Raw genomic sequence first — 20,137 nt, forward strand, 5'->3', positions numbered from 1 at the left:
TTTAATAAATACATTTAAGAGAATTATATGGTAAAAATTACTATGTTTCAATTTTCTTAAATTGTTCCGATGAAATAAATGAATGAAATTCCACTCAAACCTGTATTGCAATATGTTTAAAAAATAAACATAGCTGTTATAGACTTTTCCCAAAAGCATTACACCCAGTGTTGAAGAAATTAACAATATTACATCGGACAATGATATTATGAATTAGGATATTTATAAACCAGAAGAAAAAAAACCACCATAGATTAAGAAAAATACGTACGAATTTCTGGCTGATGTCCGACATAGCAGCATCTTTTGAGAATACATAACTGATAGAGCAAAAAGTATGTGACAAGTGGTTATGGATGTAATTTCAAAAAGTTATAAAACTGCATAAAAGCTTTAAAAACTTTAATGAGCGTGAAATACGAGGGTTGATCCGAAAGTAATGTCACAACTTCAATAGAATTGAATAAAATTGCTAGTCGACGTACAACAACATAATTATAAATGATGGAAGCTATATTTATTTCAAATCAGACCTGAAAATTTTAATTCAAAATAAATAATGCTTTAAAAATATAGAATTATATACAATGTGCGAATTTGGTAGTCGCCGCATCTAAATAACATCATGTTATCGATACTTGCCGTCTTACTTAAAAACGTTTCCCAATAAAATTATTTGAGATTCTCAGAATATGTTCACAAATTTCTGTTCTTTAATGAATTCTTGGTAGCCATTGTGCATTCACTCATTTCATAACAAAGTCCTTTGTCAAAATTCCTTGAACAATGTAATAAGACGGTGTCCAAATACATTTACATAACAGATACACGTTGTCTTTTGACAACATCAGATACCGTGTTAAACGTTTCCTTCCGACCTCTCTTCTTTCAGCCTTCCTGTCTTCTGATAATAATTCAATGACCTATCACACTCCCCAAAATCTATAAACATGACGCTTCTTTACTTTTTTATCATTGTAAGTCTTATCAATCAGTGTAACTGTCTATATTGGTAATTTTCCCATTTTGAAATAAAAAAGCATATTAAACAGCTCATTACACCCCCCCGTCCCTTGACACTTCCTTTGTTCAATGCATCAGAGGCAAACACAATTTTTTAATAAAAAATTACAATGGCGTCATTTAATCTTAACTGATCATTAGACAAACATGTTTATACTAAGTTAATTTTGACTTTTAAAATTTTTGGGCGATAAGACACGCTTGAAATGTTTTTAATGTGTTTGTCTTTCTCATCCTAAAAAAATATTCTTTAAAATATGACGTTTAGATGTGACGCGGCGACACCCCCATTGTTTGATTTTTAAAACATCTATAAAACTAATTTAATTTAACATTATTAGAAAATAATTTAATTTTACTTGTAACACGTCATTTGATTGGATAAAAGGTTTTATCCATTTTGTATAACATAACTTGCCTACGTCACAATGAGTTACGTCAAAAAACGTATTACTCCGCTTGACGTTACTTTTAAAATTTAATCACTGTGAAGCCTTATTCTGGGGGAAAAATTGTCTCATTGTCTGCACTGAAATTAAATTCGCGGTTTATAAAGCGTAAACTGTCCCAAGTTATGTTATATCGTATAATATAAGTTGAAATAAGCTTTATTCCTTAAAAAGTTTCGATGTTAATTAGATTTATATATGTGCATATTTTGGTATATTGTATTTGATAATATGACACCAAACACAAAAGATATGTACACTGTGACATTACTTTTGGATCAACCATCGTATATTGATCGTATATTTTTTAACGTCCCTCTCGAGAATGTGAAATATATTGCAATGACTATTGATATCATGATATGAAATAGATAAGTCACGTTTTGCGCAGAAATCTTCAACTCTGACACATGTATCAAAATACCCCGCATATCTCGACATTAATTTCTTAAAGTTCCGTTGATACTGAAGGTTACATCATAATTCTAATATGGCTCTAAGGAAAGGAATTCACAAACAACCACAAATATTTCTGCTTTTAAAGAAAATTGATTATTGGCCATTACAGTCGCATGCAAGTAGCATCGGGGGGGGGGGAGGCTACATTGAAAGTTCGGTTGTCACCCCCACCTCCACACACACACAAACACACACATTTTTTGTTGCAGCATAGTCAAATTCGTGCACTAAAGGACAAAAGAATAAGGCAGTGTATTATGTTAATTTGATTAAGAAAACTTGATACTGAAACAAGTCTGAACCTAACCCCCCCCCCCTCCAACGGCGAATTTTGAATTAGATTTTCGAGTTTGGAAAATCACCCACTCCCTTTTTTTGGTTGACTAATTTTTTAAGCTCAATTTTTTTTTTCTGGCTGACCCCCTTTCATTTGATAAGTTTGGTATGTTGTGAAGAAATAACTACGAAAAAATGGTTTGCCTAATTATTTTAAGCGAAAGAAAGTAAAATTAGATCCGTAGATTATTACTTAATTGTATCGCCTCATACAAAAAGCATAAACGTGTTTTGGGCGTAATATTTCATTATTGGTTAAGACAATCGCATAGAAATGTGAAAAGCTTATTATATCAAGTTAGTCAATGTCACGGAGAAAAATAAATAGATGACCTTTCTTGGCCGAAAAAAAATTTTCTTTTGCTTGTCAAGAAAAATGTAGTAGTTGAAAGTGCCCACCACCGAAAAAAATACAGCTATGCCCCCCCCCCACCCACCCACTACGGGCCTGCCTTTATTGAGTAAAAATACACTAGTATTCATACAGTTTCAGTTTCAAATAGATTTCGTCAAAATTGTAATGGAACTGTAATTTCGCAAAGAAAAGTCAAGCACCGTTTAGTGTGAATACATGAAAAGAGACAAGAACAGCACAATTCACCATCTCTTGTTAAATTATACAATATACATAAATCATTTTCTAGATCATAGAAGCGGTACTTGTAAAAAAAAAATATACGAATGTTGTGTTCAAGTGAAACAGGGTACAGGTGCCTCAAAATAAAAAAAAAAGGTGAATGAGAAGAAATATTTGTAACCGATTTTAATTGTGATTTACTTTTAAAAAAAAAGTAAGAAGTTAAAAGACGGGTTCAACTTAAGGTATAAATTCAAAGAAAGTTTCAAGTTAAGGTATGGTATATAAACCATTCATAAGACAATCCTTTGACATTATTCGCCTCTTTAGTATGTTTCTACTCCATAAAAAAGACAGGAGACGAAATTCAATTGTATAAACAATGGAAACAGTGCTTTAAACATTTTTGATAAAATATTCAAAAAAGTAAAAATTTAAAAAAAATTCCGCTTGCATGGAAGTAGCGAACATATCTTTTTTTTTAATTCAAGAATTTTTATAAACGGAATAAAGTTACGTTTTTAAAAACAAAAAATAGACGCAGGTAACGTCATTACGTTTTCAGTGAGTAACGTCAAAGCTGTTTTCCTTCGCTTTACCAATATGCTCATAAAATACTGAAAAAGTGAAATATTTCTAAAATTTATGTATATTTGCATTCAGAAGGAGTCCGGCTATCAAAATTTACCAAAAAGTCAATTTATGAAAATTTGACCTTAAGGGCCCTTTTCTCGTGACGGCAGTCATTTTATTTCGGTTTACTAGTAAAGAGTCTATGATTTTAACTTAGGCATCGCTAGAGGAGAAACTTAACACGTCTATGGTAAATTGACTTTGAAGCAAACTGTCATCACTAGAAATTTCAGACACTAATCAATCACTTTAATAAATCTCCTTATTTTCTTAGATGCATTATGACGTAGCAGACACCCAGAATCAATTATGGATGAATGTAGACTCCCTCGTGGTCTTGTGACAATATTGAAACATATGATCTGATATAAAGTTTGGGAATTGTCCAGGACTTCGAAAAATCGAGTTCTTCTATTTTGTTGAAATTAACAATTATCAAATCTGCTTTAAGTGACTTGAAATGAAAAAAAATACATATTCTAAGTGTTTGAAATATAAAGGGGTGAAGATGACAAACAGTAACCAATCTTATAAAAGTAAACAAAACGATTCAAGAACGAGACAAAATCAGGAATCTCATAAAAAACAATATCAGAGGTGGGATCAGGTGATACGAAGGAGTAAGCATCCCCTATTGACCGGTCACACCCGCACATCAGTCCTATCAATTGATCAGGTAGACCGAATATTATGTAGTCAAACTTATTAAGAAATAATGGCTCACAAAGGTGTGGAATGTATCAGACAAAATACGCGTAAATGGCTTGTTTGCGATTATTTACACACTGAATTGTTGACTGATTTTTTTCGCTACTTCCCGATCATGACAAGGAACACACGGCGGGTAAGACTGGTCGGCAGGGGATGCTCACTATTCTATAGCACCTTATCCCACCTCTGATGTTTTGGATGTCCGTGTTTGCTCTGCTCAAATCTTGCATTGTTTAAAGAACTTTTGAACTTGAATACTTTTCAAAATCTCCATATATTTTAATAAAAAACAAGACAATCATTACGACCTTAACATTTTCGTGAAAATGAAAGAAAAGGTTTGTTAGAATTTGTTTAATATACCTTTTTTCAGTAGCTCGCATCTGTTTAAAAATTAATGCATTCAGAACACACTCTTTCATAATGCATCAATTGGAGACATAAACGCCACATTTGATGATGTTTGGTGATGGTACTGATGCATTCCCATTTGCAATATAGCTAGTCAGTATCGTATATCGTCAGTAAATGAAAAGATGAGATTAATTTCTGAAATTTTAGTAGAAAGGAAGTGAAAGAAATGTTTTGTTCATGTGGACTTTTAATGTTATTAAACAGTGTTGATTCACAAGATTATTACAAAAAATCAATGTTTTACTATTAGTTTGTCATAAAATGCACGTAAACATGATTGTTTTATAAGTTATTATGCTACGCAGGTATTTTATCATCCAATTTGGTGGTTTTAGAGTAAGACAACAAATGCTGAAAATTTTCACGAATATTTAAGTCCGTGAACGTCATTTTAATTATCCAAACCTTTGTAAATCAGTGATATATTAGGATATAATTACATCCATTTAATAATGGTGTGAGCGAGTTCACAAAATAATATTCCCCGCTTCGATTCGTTTTCTGCAAATTGTCAATGTAACATTCATTTTACCAAAATGAACTTGGTTAAAACACTTCTAATCATGCACCTGTAGTAAAAGATTTCGAGGTATATAGTTTTTGCCCTGTCCGTCCGCCTGTCTGTTTGTCCACGAAGACTTTTATTTTGCCCATAACTTTTGAGTTGGGTACCACCAAAACCTTTACTTTGGCTTCTCGCCATAACGTGCCATATGCATAGGTAGGCATCAGTGTTTCACAAAAAATCTGTTATTTTTAATCTTAGACTAGTACATAGACAAATGTTTCTCCATTAGGCAGATACAGACCTTTCACAAATTTTATATTTTTTCTGACCTTTAACTCGTCCGAGTGACATAGAATCAAAATAACATAACTTGAAAAGAAAAATACTTGTCATAATATGACCTTTTATTGATTCTTTGTTCAATGTTATATCCCGTACCTGAAGTTTCTTTTTTTTCCCTCCGATTGCCTGAGACTTGCAGAATGACCCTAGAGATGCCGTGACATTTTCACATATCATGAACAATTTTAAAGTCAGGTATGTACGAAAGCCCAGAAGGCTCATTCGAGATTCGAGTTTCAAAATACGAGATTCAAAATTCGAGATTCGAAATTCGAGTTTCGAAATTCAAGATCCAAACTAACCAATCAAAAATGGATTCAACATTCGAGATTCGAGTTTCGAAATACGAGATTCGAAATTCGAGATTCAAAATTCGAGTTTCGAGATTCAAGATCCAGACTAACCAATCAAAAGCGGGTTCAACATTTGATTACTTCCCTTAATTATGTTTTTACTATCAAGAAATCGTTTAATATAATTATAAAAAATGGGTCATTTGATTAAATTACAATGCAAGAAAGAGTGTTGTATATATTAGAAGTAAATTTAAATAAAGATTGGATTTTTTGCTTAGCAAGATATACTTCAATTTATATTATAACTTCTTAAACATTAAACAGATTATATATATCAGGAGTATATATAAATATTTTTGTATTGTCTACTAAACTTAAATTTTATGTATTACCTCTATTAGGTAAACCATAGGTACTTGTGGACAGGACCCCTCCCCCCGATATTCAACGCCAGGGCTTAAAGGACATTTTTTTCACAAATTATAATTATTACACTTATTCATCATGTGTACAATACGAAAAAATCTCGGGCGAAAAAAAAAACCAGAATAATCGCTCAACGAAAAAATACTCCATTATTGCTTGACGTCACGGCGTCAGGCTGTATAAAGATTGATATAAATTCCGAGGTGCGAAGAGAAGAGGTCACAGATAGCCAGCAAAATTTTGTGCATGCTGATTATCACTGGAATTTGTTACCACCGTTTCAACAAAACATTTAGCAGAAAAAGATAACCGTCTTATACAATATATTGATGTGTTTATTTCCTTTAGTTTTTTTGCATGCAGCTGTTTATTTCATGCGATTTCATATACGGACATGTCCTTTTGACCTTTTATCTGCGTTTTTGTACTATTGGATGAGTCCATATGTCTTCTAGGTAAGGGGTGTCACAATCATTTTGCGCCAAATGTCACGTGTATATCATCGCGCCCTTTTCCTGGATGATTCTACTGCACTGAATGGAAATGAAAACTTCAAGTCTGTTCTTTTTATCGGAATTTCGAACTTTGGAAAAAAACATATCGGTGTTATTGTGAAAGAAGTTAGAAGTTACATCATTTAAAGTAAATAAAACGAAACGGAAAAGAGTTCTTAAGAGGAAAACTGGCCAAATATACATAATATTTCTGATCATATCTCGCCCGGACTCGCAGCCCCCCCCCCCCCCCCCAGTTTTCAGAGATAAAATTCCTTCTCCTATGAAACACAGAAAATAGACCCCCCCCCCCAGTTTTCAGAGATAAAATTCTTTCTCCTATGAAACACAGAAAATAGACTCAGGAAAAGTGTCCCTCCTATTCCAGGATTGAGGAATATAAGGAATCACCGTCAAGTTTGTTGGGTCATTTATGCATGACGGGCTGTTTCCAACAATCGTTGATGCTCTGGCATACCCAACAATCTAGTACTTAAACATATTCTGCATGTTAATCATAACGATTCATTTATTTCTTGTAGTTATCATATTCTCGGCTGTCTTCCCGGTAGTTTATGCAGTTGAATCTAATTATAAATTTTAATTTTAAAATTGATATATAACCTTTACATAGGCACGGCTTTCCAGGATACATTAATTCATTAGTTCATTTCCCTTATTTAATTACTACATCTTCTAAAACCATTTATAGAGTTGCGAAATGATTAACTTAACTTTACGTCGCGTGTTCGAATCCACTGCAGGACGTGGAGATCGGTCCTTAGGATGAGACCGTTTAAAACCAAGTCCCGAGTCGCAGTAGGTGTTAGCACGAAAAAGATTACATGAAACTGCTCATTGGTCCTGAGTTCCAAGTATTTGTAACACTCCACAGGCGTCATTATACAACAAACGAAAAACAGATCAAAACCAATTTTTAACAAAATCTCACTGTTCCTTTTCCATCAGACACGTAGCAACGGGGGGGGGGTCCCCCCTTTTTTCCAAACCCTACTTTTACTATATATAGGAAATGTTAATTGAAAGGTGGGATCCCCCTGTATATAACAGGAAATTTATTAAAGGGAAATGCAGTATTTAATGCTAAGAAAAGAGTACAGAAAGAACTTGACACTGAAAAAAAGTTGTTCACTCCCCCCCCCCCCACCCACCCACCCTCCTAAATAGGATTTTCAACTTTGGGCATATTTCTTTTTTTTTTTGCAGATGAACGAAAAAAAATTCTCTAGCTGCCCCCCCCCCCACTTTCAAAAACGAGGATCTCCATTGCTTTCATAAGTAGCAAGCAACTTAAAATAATTGCATGATGTTTTGTTCGACGTCTTCATAATTTTCTCTAATGAAATAATTACCCCTCACCCCAATGTAAACGTTTATATATATAACTTATCATGATTATAGGTTCTATAGATATTGATTGCATTAGTCAGGTAAGCTTTTTTGAAAAGCTATTACTTGTACATTATAAGAGAGAATGCTGTTTAAGGAGAAAATATGGGATTATACGAGATGCAGAGTCAGTTCGATAGCATGGACTAACATAGAAATATATCTAGAGACAGTGTGAATCGACATTTTAGGTTAAAATAAAATAAATGCATGTTTTTAAACATAGAAATACCAGTGGGGGTACAACGTAAACAAACTGGAGTGGCATACCTTTCTCTCTTACGATGTATGGGGTATTTCTTTGTTGATCGATTATTCTGGGGGTTTTACGATTTTTTTGTATTGTAGTCATACTGATTTAGTATTATAAATATATTTTGTAAAAAAACAAAAAGCCCAATAATTCCCGGCGTTGAACATCGAGGGGGAAGGGGGGGGGGGGCTGTCCATTCCTTAATAGAGGAAATATAGTCAAGTTTAGTAGACAATACAAAAATATATATACTCCTGATATATGTAAACTATTTAATATTTAAGAAGTTATCATACAAATTGAAATATATCTTGCTGATTAAAAATCCAATACCTATTTCAATTTCCTTCTAAAATAAATAAAAAAAATTTTTGCATTGTAATTTAATCAAATGACCCATTTGTTATAATTATATTAAACGGTTTCTTGATAGTAAAAACATAATAAAGGGGAGTAATCAAATATTGAACCCGCTTTTGATTGGTCAGTCTGGATCTTGAATCTCGAAACTCGAATTTTGAATCTCGAATTTTGAATCTCGTATTTTGAAACTCGAATCTCGAATGAGCCTTCTGGGCTTTCGTAGGTATGAGCGGTGATCCTTTTTTTTTTTTTTTACAAAGTTATAACCAGGACAGAAGTTTTTTACTTTATATGCAAGAGACACTTTCTCTTAAGATTTGTCGTTGTTTTATATCACAACGTACTTGTAGATGATAAACAATGTTTTAGATAAATGGAAGTGTCCACCAGTTATGACTTGGACAGGAATTGTTACTAATGTAACGTGTAAACCTACTGGGTTCTACAAGGGACTAGGGTTCTTTATTAACATATATACATATATATATGTTTTTCCTCTTACTCTATCTGAGTTATCATTGATTGGAACTATGTACAATTAATTTCAATGGTAGGCCGTGGTTCTTGAGCAAGGTAACCTGCACTGTGTTCCTGGAACAGCCAGAGTTCCTATTGCTAAGTGAAGCACCAGGTCCTTTCACCCTTACACAGAATTACTTCGCCCTGGTACCTCACCACAATTCCTCTGGAATGTTCTCTTTCCACTAATGCGCTTCTAACCTTTGCTTTATTATTTTTCAAGTAATGAATTAATTACCTAACGCTTTCTTCTATCTTCTTCTTCTTATCTGAACAACTGATTGAGTCTGATTCCGTCAGAATAATGCCTAGCAGCTGTCAGCGTCTCCTCTATATACCTACGGACCATTCTATCTACCCAGAGGGGTGATCAGCCTATAGGAAGAGTCCACTTTTCAATATCCCCTCTGATTCAACTATAGTAGGCATGGCCAAATACGCTACCCATTACACTATCAATGACATTTTGGCTTTCTGAAACGACGTTATATCAAGGTCATTTCACAACCTCGGATCATAAGAACATGTATATGAAGTATGCACTTTCAATGACATACGAAGATAATGAACAGAAACCTAGATCAAAAGTGTACTTCATCAATATAATTCATGAGCAGATTATAGAAGCAGCTCTTCAAACATAAGAGATGGGATTAGATGCCATGGAAAAGTAAGCATCCCCTGCCAGTCGGTCACACTTGCTCCTTCGATCTAACAAACAGGAAAATACCTACGGTATTCAAAAGAGATAGTTATTGATTCAAAATTCATATAAAATCATTTTCTTTGATAATAGAATAATAGATTGTATTTGTTAACAATTCATTCAACCACAGAATCTGCTAAAGTCGACTTGATGAGACATATCATTTCCTTGAATCATTAACTTATTTGATAATATCATATCTTGTTTAAACATTGTTTGTGCTTTAAGCATATTTTCGCATTAAATGGGAGGCATAAACTCCATAAGCAGGTGCTAATGTTACATTGCTACAAAAAAGGGATTTTCTAGAAGAATCAAAGTCAGCAAGTTTAAGATAAATGACGTTTTTGTTTGATTTCAATTTACATATTTTCGTTGTAAATTTTTCATATATGAAACTGAAACAGATGTGACCGGGTTGATAAAGTGTAATGTTTCAAGTAATAAAAAAAATATCTCAAGTAGCAAACTGACATCTTACTTATAATAGATTAAATACAAAATTGGCGAATATCTCGATCGATAGGTCTATGTTTTGTAAAATAAATAAATGAAGTAGAGCATTCCAAGAAACATTTGTAGGCAACGTATAGCATCATTAAAGATTAATGTAAATCTATAGATGGCCAGCTGTTAATTTGCTACTAGCATTTTTGTACATGTATTTACAAAGACGAACAATTTCACGGATAGAAAGACTGATAGCATAGAATTTAACGGATAAAAACATGCAATGGAATGTGAAAATGTTCTGCAAGTTAAAGTTAAAAGAGAATTTGATTTTCAATTCTATATTCCATTAAATATGTATTTTAGTCAACAATCCCGGGGGAGAGATTTCAGTCTGTCCTTACTTTACTTGTCTGTCTCCAACATTCGTTTTAGTCTTTTAGTATACCATTTCCGATGAATCGTCAGACTATATACATGTATGTCAAATTACTGTGACGGTCAATTTGGTAGAAATCAGAACGTAGTAACAAAATGATAGCTTACAGGTAAGGACTTACAACTAAGAGAGTAACATAGAAACCAGTCAGTGCAAAGTATAGGCAGGACCGATCTTATTTTGTTGTTGTTGTTGTTCAGGCATACATCATCTCATAATTATGATGTGAGTACATAGCGGATAAGCATTTAATTGACGAATTTGATATGAGAGCATTAATCTTAAAGACGATTGCATGAGCCAACTGTAAAAACATTCTTTGCTTTATTTAACATGATTATACTCTGAAGCATTCTGCTTGAGTGCACAATTATCTCCACCCTTTAATAAAGAAGATAAAACACATTTTATCAGTATAGTGTATAAACACTTTTAGTCTTACTATCGAAATAGCAAATGGAGAAAAATGATGAATATTACACGTATCTTGACATGATTTAGATGACTCATGTAATGTACTTCTAGGTACATGTTGACAACATATTTTCGAACACTGCATTGTTTGCTTAAGTTAATAGGCGTGCCCACTTTGCATTGTCTGATACAGGTCAGCTATTTATAATTGCGGGATTTTTTTGTTTTTGACAACCAGATAAAGATTTATCTTGAACGCTTTTTCAAGCTTTTCATAGTGATCTTCAAATATTTTGATTTCTTTCCCTTCAGAAATTAGCATGTTTATCATCTCTTTATTAAGTCACAAAAACTTTTGTTTTTTTTAAAGCTTTGGTCAATTATCTACCATCCCACTTGCTGGTTCACAACCTACAATTTAGTATTAACATACAATAATACCAGTCATAGGAAGAAATGGAAGTATTGTATTCTTTGCTTTGTGAATGACCTTGAAGACATAAGGTCAGATTTAACAATTTTGTTATAGAAGAGGTGTATTTTGAAACTTACATTACAATGACGTTGATATTTACATAATATGTCACTTAACAATGGTGTTAACACAGTAATTGCTGAAATTTTCCGTTCTCCTACAATATTAATTTTATAATCAAATGCACTGGCACACTATTGACTTCTGTGAAATAATGCCATCTAAGTACTTCATTTTAAGAGATCGAATTAGAATAAGGCAAGAACGTCTGATAGTTTGATAGCATAATTTGATACTATACAATTGATCGATTTACTGAAAGATTAAATTTCATCATTTGATGAAGAGGTATGCATTTAAGTTTTTTAAAAATGGTGATACTTTTAACGTACGTACAAAACATGATAATACTAAAAATGTACTCACGTATATCATGTAGTTACTAATTTTACACACAGCATCTCCGAACACCCATTCCTCCACGGCAAAGCTTACAGTAGTGACGGGGACAACTATTACCAAAAAAGTTAGATCCGCCAACGCCAAGTTTATCACATACACATTAGTAGGTGTCAGTTCACCATTCTTTCCCAAGGTGTAAATGACCAGTCCATTTCCAATAGAGCCGACTAGAACGAGCAGGCCCCAGGTAAGGGGTATGATGAAGGCCAGCTCCTCCATATACGTGGTGGAAGATATGTTTGTTCCGTTCGTCATTTCCATTGTGTCATTCATTGCTTTTTCAGAAACTTGGTTTTTACTCTACAAAAACACTTTTTGTCACTCTTTGACAACTTGTGCATATCTGCGAGTTGCAAGATATCCCGTCTGCGGCTCTAGTTTTGATTTTCGAAGCATGTTCTTTTAATTGCAGTAGTAATAAGGAAAATCGATCGGAAGTTATATCCAATTATAACCAGGAACTAAGAGATTTTACATAGTTTCCTCGCCCTTCATTCATAATACGATTACTATGTACCCATTAATAGCGAAATATAACTGTCCTCTACGGAGAAAAGTCTAATTGTGTTCCAAGCATTTCAAACACGACGAACACACTGCAAAATGATCGGCCCAATCAGATTGCCCCTTATAATTTTCTTTCTCTTCCAGCAACATATTCTAATAACTTCGCGCCGCGGTATTTGAGATGCAGAAATGAATTCGAGCCATTTCTTTCCTACACTTATAACTAAACTGGAAAAATCAATGTTCTTTGATTTCTATGCCGTGACTAATACGTCACATGCATGTCTCCTCCCTCCCATTCTAGAAAATATTTAAGCATTAGGAACTTTAAAAATCACAGCACAGCAATGTAGTTTGATGACCTGGTATAACATTTCTATTTTCATTTCACATTTTATGGCAGTAATAATGCATGTCGATTCTCACGCTTTTAATTAAAGAATTTAACCTTTCAAAGATATTGACTAATTTATATTTTTTTTCCAAATTATTATTATGACATCGACTTTATCAAGCCAAAGAGCTTAAGTCTTATACACCATTATTTAAACATTATAACAATAGAAAAAGTATAGGTAATCGGTGACCAAAATACTATCCCTTTTAAGTTTAAAAAAGTTGTACAAGATATTTCACATGTTTCATTCCTTGATATTTTTTGTGTAAGTGCATTTCATAAAAGTACTAATCTTTATTAAAAATTGTCGATACAGATAAGTCAATAAAGGTCGGACGATGCATTCCCCAGATATCTGTTTTGTAAATCTTCATAATATATGAAAATTATCAAAAATTTAATTATCTTTTGATTTCTTAACAGGTTTCTAATTGTCTTTAAAAAATTCAAAACACCAAAAGATGTGATATTGGCAAATTAAGATTTCCCAAAAGGATTATATATGAAACGTCATCCTCTGTTATCTTGCACAAATACCTGGTAATGTACATAATTTTTGGTGAGTAAACATGTTAAAGAAGATATAATTCAAAGACAAAATATTGGGGAAAACTATTTATTTTTGTGGAACTTATCGTCTGTCTTTAAATATTTTCCAGAAGTCGTATTATTTTATTAGGTACACAGTGCAAAAGAAGAATTTTGAACAAAGGAAATTTTGAATCATTTACAACCAATGACAATGGAGATGAGCAGTACGGATATATATTTTAAATCAGAATTTAAAACATGCCATCATCATTTCCGGCGAAATGGTTCATTAAGCGTAATAATGTCAATTGAAACCAGCTCAGCATGTATCATTATGTAGTGCAAATTATCAAATAACAGTAAAACCAAAACTAAAATACATTTTTAATATGAAGATCGTCCAAGATACTTTTTTTTGTATCAGTTAAAACATCGAACGTTTATTACAAATCCCCCAAAAGGAAACGCAATGTATTCTATTACAGTTTTTAAAGCCTCTGTATACACATCCTGTTCATTATTGAAAAATAATCTTATTTCAATTAATTCATTAATAAAAGCAATGCTATCAATCCTGCGACAGAAAATCTATATGCCTGAAAGCTTTGTTGCATAAGTTTCTTTTGGTTTATTAGCATCATTGACATAACTCGCATACAAACACAAACTCCAGGAGGCATAAAAATCAAGGAAACGGCAAAATGTAAACAATTATTTCCCGGATAATTACATTGCTTTTTTATATTAATAAACATCATTGTATACACTTAAGAAGTGTTTTCAAGCAAACGATCCAAGATTTAGTCAGTAGATTAAACAAAGCTTTTCCTTTGGAGTGCAATAATTAGTTTTTATTTACGAAGGCTGTGACGGAATCGATACAGGCATAATGAGGTCCTCCTCGAGCATAATGAATTGCTGTATTGCTGATTTAATAATATAAATATATCATGTACATTTATAATGCCCAGTATTGAGTTCTATATGATTGTCTCGTTTTATTAATAATGTGTGCTTTGGAAGATTTCTTTTTGTCATACCGACCGCTCACAATCAGAGCATGGGAATTTCCTTGTCATGACCTAGTACATTTTATATCTGTAGACTATTCTTGGGCAGCATGAAGGGCTCTACACTAATTTTATATTTTAGTACTTTTAATTAATATGTTATGACTTCTTTTTTTCATTTATATGTTGTATTTTATTTAGTACTTTTAATTGTCTTTCAACATATAATTAATATGATATGGCTTCTTTTTTTCAGTAATATGTTGCATTTTATTTGGGTATTTTCACGCAATCCTTTTTGTATGATGGATTTAAATGCTAATAGTTATGTCAAGTTAAAAAAAATAGATGCTCACTTCTCCGTGGCACCTGGCCTCGGGATCATGAAACAAACTTAGACTTCAGTCAAATTTTCAATGGCCTGTAAAATATTTTTTAATCATGGAATTTGTTTCTAAATTTGCAGATAACAACACTTCTGATCCCACCTCTGATGTTTTGGAGGTCCGTGTTTGCTCTGCTCCTATTTTGTATTGTTTTATGGACTTTTGACCTTGAATACTATTCGTGTCTCAATATATTTCATCCCTACTAATCGTGTGCCCCTAATCTGTATTCTTTTTTGAAATGTTTAAAATTTCTGTACTTTCACCTGCACGCAAAGATCTGTTAACCATGACGTCTTAGTACATTCTACTTCATAATAACGACGTCATATACTCCGCGAAATATATTGTGTAGCGTTTTCTAAAATATCTAGTTAATTTTATATGAAACAGAATTGATTCATAAACTTCTATAAAGACTTTTGGTAAATTCATCTTGACATTCATATATATATTGCCGATAGAGGTGGGATCAGGTGCCACGGAGGAGTGAGCATCCCCTGTCGAGTCATACCCGCCGTGTGCTCCTTGTCATGATCGGGAAATAACGGAAAAATCCGTCGTCAATTCAGTCTGTAATAATAGATTATCAATTCGTATGAAAAACGTCAGTCAGCATTTGCCTCAATGATAAGTTTTATTTGCTTACAAGGTCATTGTAGAACTTTCGAAATGATGACTTTAAACGAGACTGCTGATATTCTTGTTTCATCAAATTGTTTGTTAATCGTTTCAGAAATTGTTCATATGTAGAGCATGCTCTTGCCTATCGGTGAATGCTGAGAAGAACGGACAATGATCCATGTAAATAAGACACAATCTGTGAACAGGGCATATACATGGACCCCTCCACCCCAAAAAAAATTAGAGACAGCCGGTGCCAAGAAAGATATACAATTCCCTGTTCATCGGACACATCATCAGTAAGCCTTTTTTTGATGATATAAAGAGAATAAAAAAACAAGAACTTAACATTTTTTTATAAAAGACATCAGCCAAAATATGACCCAAGGTTTATTTTTTTGTTAAGAAAACCATTATGACGATCATGGAATTAACGAAGGGCTAACTCAAAACTAGGTTATTTAAATCCATATAACATGAATTTATCTGTAAGGAGCCTGTTTTGGTTTAAAAGTTGATCGTTCTTAAAACAAACTCTTGCGTAACGAGCAATAGAATCTGATTTGATCTTGTTTAATATCTACCCATATGACTAGCATAATAATAATCAAATTGATTTGGCTCCCTGATGGCCTTAACCTGATTTGGCTTTCATAACTAAAGCCTATTTTGGTTCAAGTATTTATTTATTAAATGCCTCTTAGTTTGGTGTTTTGTTTGTAGGTTGTTAAACATCCCTCTGCGACTGGAATAAAAATTATTTGTTCAATGCTTATGGAGACGCCACCACTTGCCAGTGGAGAGCCGCATATTTTGTCCTACTCTCGGAACTTACGGCCAGAGAGCTATGAGGGGTCTTTTTTGTTCCAACACCTAATGGAATAAAAGACCTTTGTTAATAAATACGAAAACAGGGTCTGTTGTCAAGTTAAGTTCGATATTGCTGGTTATGGTATTATTTGATAGAAATATAGACCCGTTATCAATAAATGATAACCGGATACAAGGTGCAAGTAAGTCTGTATAACAACATATGGCAGGATTGGTGCTCTTATTACATGTTAAATTTATTCTCATCTAAACTAATAATCAGATGAGTCATTTATTTATTGAAAAATCACTACTAATTCCAATTCAACTTTTTTTAACTATTCAAACCCATATTCTCAATAGGTCTGAACAGTAAATGGTTAATATAACTTTTTTATGAACTTATTTCAAATTCGCTTACAATCCTTTAAAATACAAGGTAAATGTAATGAAAATAGGGTTAAAACACATTTTAAAAAGTTGACGAATATATTTGATAATAGCTAACTAGTATATAATCTAATTGGAGAGTGTACATGCATTTTTGATCGAACATATGAAACATATGGAGGTAACGATCAGTATTTAAGCTCAAGAGTACATAAATCAATACAAAATAGGTGCAGAGCAAACACGGAGCTCCAAAACGTCAGAGGTGGGATTAAGTGCCATGGAGGAATGAGCATCCCCTGCCGACCGGTCACACCCGCGCATGTGCTCCTTTTTATGAAGTATCGGGAAAATCCGTCGTCAATTTAGTGTGTAAAAAATGGAATAACAATTATTATGAAAAATGTCAGTCAGCATTTGACACAATGATAAATTGTATTTGCTGACATGGTTATCTAAAGTACATGTCATATCCTTCTTTATCAATTATTTGACACTAGCGAAACAGACTTGTGAATTACAAATGAGAGTATCTTTGAGTGACAGAGACTAGGTAGTGGTAGAACTAATAAAATATATGCAGACTGAGACTAGGTCTATCATTTTCTTCAGCTGGCTCCGTGATAGCAAAGTTGTGGGTTCAAATCTCGGTCGCAACTGACCTAAGTCGGTAAGTAAAATATATCGACTGCTCCTTTTCCAAGAGCTCGGTCCTTTGAAATGAAAGTTGCAGATGCTTCGGATGAGACCTTATAAACCGAGACCCCATGTCTCGGTAGGCTTTGACACGATAAAGATCCCTCATTGCTCAATGACCCTGAGTGCTGAATAAAGGTCTAAATTTGAAACCCTTCAGCTGTAAATATTGACTTCTCTATATAAATGAAAACTTCTCGGTTGGGACGTACAACAAAATGCAATTAATCACTCAGTCATTTTCTTGAAAATCTTTTAAAGAAATTAAGAATTAGAACATCCATTTTTTTATCCAAAGTACCAATTTTCGTCAATATACATATGCAAGCAGTGAACTAGTAACTCAGTGACAAGAGTGTAAAGAACTTTTGATTTGAATTGAATTCAGTCTCAGCGTTCAAATTTAATTGGAATTGATATGTTGAAGTACTAGAGTCATGGGATAAGGCTGATATCGCATAAACTGAGGTCCCGAATTGCAGTAGGTGTTGGTACGAAAAAAAGTCCTCACTGATCAAAGACCGTATATGCCAATTGCAATTTACAACCCTTCACGTGCAATTGGGGCGCCTCAGAAATAAGTGAAAAAATTCCTCTAGGAAGTTAAAAAAAAAACAATTAATCTTAATATACCAATGAACTTGCCTTCGTCCGCTATTCAAAATATCGCTATAAGAGAAAAAGTACAGAAAACTACAAATATATCAATTGGATTGTGAATGGAGTGACAGAGAATCATCGTATTTTTTGCTTATTTTGTCAGATATTTATTAGCTAGTAGGAATTCGGTTAAAAACATGCAATTACAATTTCTGTGTCATCGATTTTGTCATATACATTGAAAAAAGAAATCTTTCTAATTGAAGTCATTATTATTGACAGCTATTTATTTTAATTATAATGTGTTATAATTAACATGATGAAACTTAACAATGCTTTACATATATTTAAAAAAAATAATAATGGAATAGCGGTAGATACAGTGATGGTTAAACTTAATAAAGATTATACAGTTTTCTTATCCTATATAGAACCTGTGTAATATTTAGCCTGCAAGTGATGGTATTTTCCAGGTGTAAACTAATTATGAGTAACTACGTTTGTGGAAAAACAGTATTTTGGAAAGCATTTTTTTTTTGTGTAGGTATTAAACATTGAATCATTTAATGAACGTCAAAACTTCATTGGAATAGGTTTAAACATATAAATATGAACCATCTATAAATCAATTTTCATTTTAGAATTTCTAAAATGCATCTTTCGAAGAAGAATTATTTTTCGTTGTCTTTGGTATATAAAGATTGTTTTGTGGCTTATTTGATTGTTTAACGTCCATTCAAGAACTTTTCACTCATATATTGAGACACCACTACTTGCCGATGAAGGGCTGCGTTTAGACCTGTTTACTCTGCATTTATGGCCTTTAAGCATCACTTTAAGTGGATCATTTCGACCTAGCACCTACAATTACAAAGGACCTTGTTTTATATGATCCTGGTATCCACGCCCCCTGGTGTACGCCTGGACTCTGGTGTAAGGAACAACTTTTTACTTTTTGTGCGTCTTGTGCAGCTAATAATATTTTATAAAATTGCAAATTATAATAGAAAAGACAAAGGTACTGTATATCTAAATGGGAAGGTTTGTTCTTGTTATAAAATATTCATTGATTTTAACTAATCTTTAGCACCATTTCAGAAAAAAAATTCTTGTGTATAGATGTTTTATGACCCATTATCGAAAACATAAACAAGTACATGTACACTAGATGTTAATGATTAATTTCATTTTCCTCCCAGAAAGACTTTTTGAGGAGAAGTTTCTTTAAGGAATAAAGTTCTTATTTTCTTGTCAGTAAAAATGTTGCTATCAAAAATACTCATAAACTTTAAAATCAAAATCCCAAAGCGAACACACACTAGCAATTGAGAACTTCGGCGAATGTTTAATTGGATCATGGGGCTTATCCCACTTTTTGTATTACGCACTTTCAGCGACTGCATGTAGTAGTTATCGGATCTCATCATTTGGTATGTTATACCGCATCAATGCCTTCAAAACAAATCTCAAGATTAATGCAATTGGTTTTCCAATGTTCCCGCTTGTCACAGTAATTTATCACCTTGTCATTAGTTGTCTCTACTGGTGGAATATCGTTGCTATTTGTGAGACTATGTCAATTTGTCGCAAAAGAAATTTACCCCATGCTTCAATAGTTTATATCTTCCAATAGTGTAATCTTCTTTGGTTTTATTGTGCTCCAATACGTCAAATGACAACAGTCGCAATAATTTTCATCTCTTAATGTCTTTTTCTTGGTATCGTTTGTACTCATAAGATGGTAAATCTAATATAACCTCTCGGAACCTCATCATTATTTCTGACCACTCTAGATACTCTGAATTACCCAGTTAATCCTGGGAAGACATTTTTTCCTGAACATTTTTTTTTTTATAATTTATACCTTGAGGTAATTTGTTCGGAGCACCGTAGCAATGCTTGAAGTTAATATCCTACATTCCATGAAAAATATAAACGCCTACTCTCCCGTTTCCCAAGACATTTTAACGAGAAAATATTTATGTATAGTAAGTCTCTTACCCATCAGACCCAAAGAAAGCAGATAC

The 20,137-nt window shown here is 33.1% G+C and overlaps 1 protein-coding gene across 2 annotated transcripts in view; it reads right to left on the reverse strand.

Moving 5' to 3' along the window:
* The window catches only part of LOC134262099 (galanin receptor 2a-like), a 51,231-nt gene extending 38,274 nt beyond the window's left edge, over positions 1–12,957 (reverse strand). Inside the window, exon 1 of one of the 2 annotated variants that reach the window (XM_062744492.1) lies at positions 12,124–12,957. In XM_062744492.1, coding sequence (XP_062600476.1) covers positions 12,124–12,432 — 309 coding nt within the window. In that variant the 5' untranslated portion in view covers positions 12,433–12,957. The remainder of the gene's footprint in view (positions 1–12,123) is intronic. The other variant, XM_062744496.1, reaches the window with a different exon arrangement.
* Between the last annotated feature and the right edge of the window lie 7,180 nt (positions 12,958–20,137).

Source organism: Saccostrea cucullata, unplaced genomic scaffold, assembly GCF_032062105.1.
Source record: "Saccostrea cucullata isolate Sc308-1 unplaced genomic scaffold, CSIRO_AGI_Scuc_v1 ctg356, whole genome shotgun sequence".
Taxonomy (NCBI): Eukaryota; Metazoa; Mollusca; class Bivalvia; order Ostreida; family Ostreidae; genus Saccostrea; species Saccostrea cuccullata.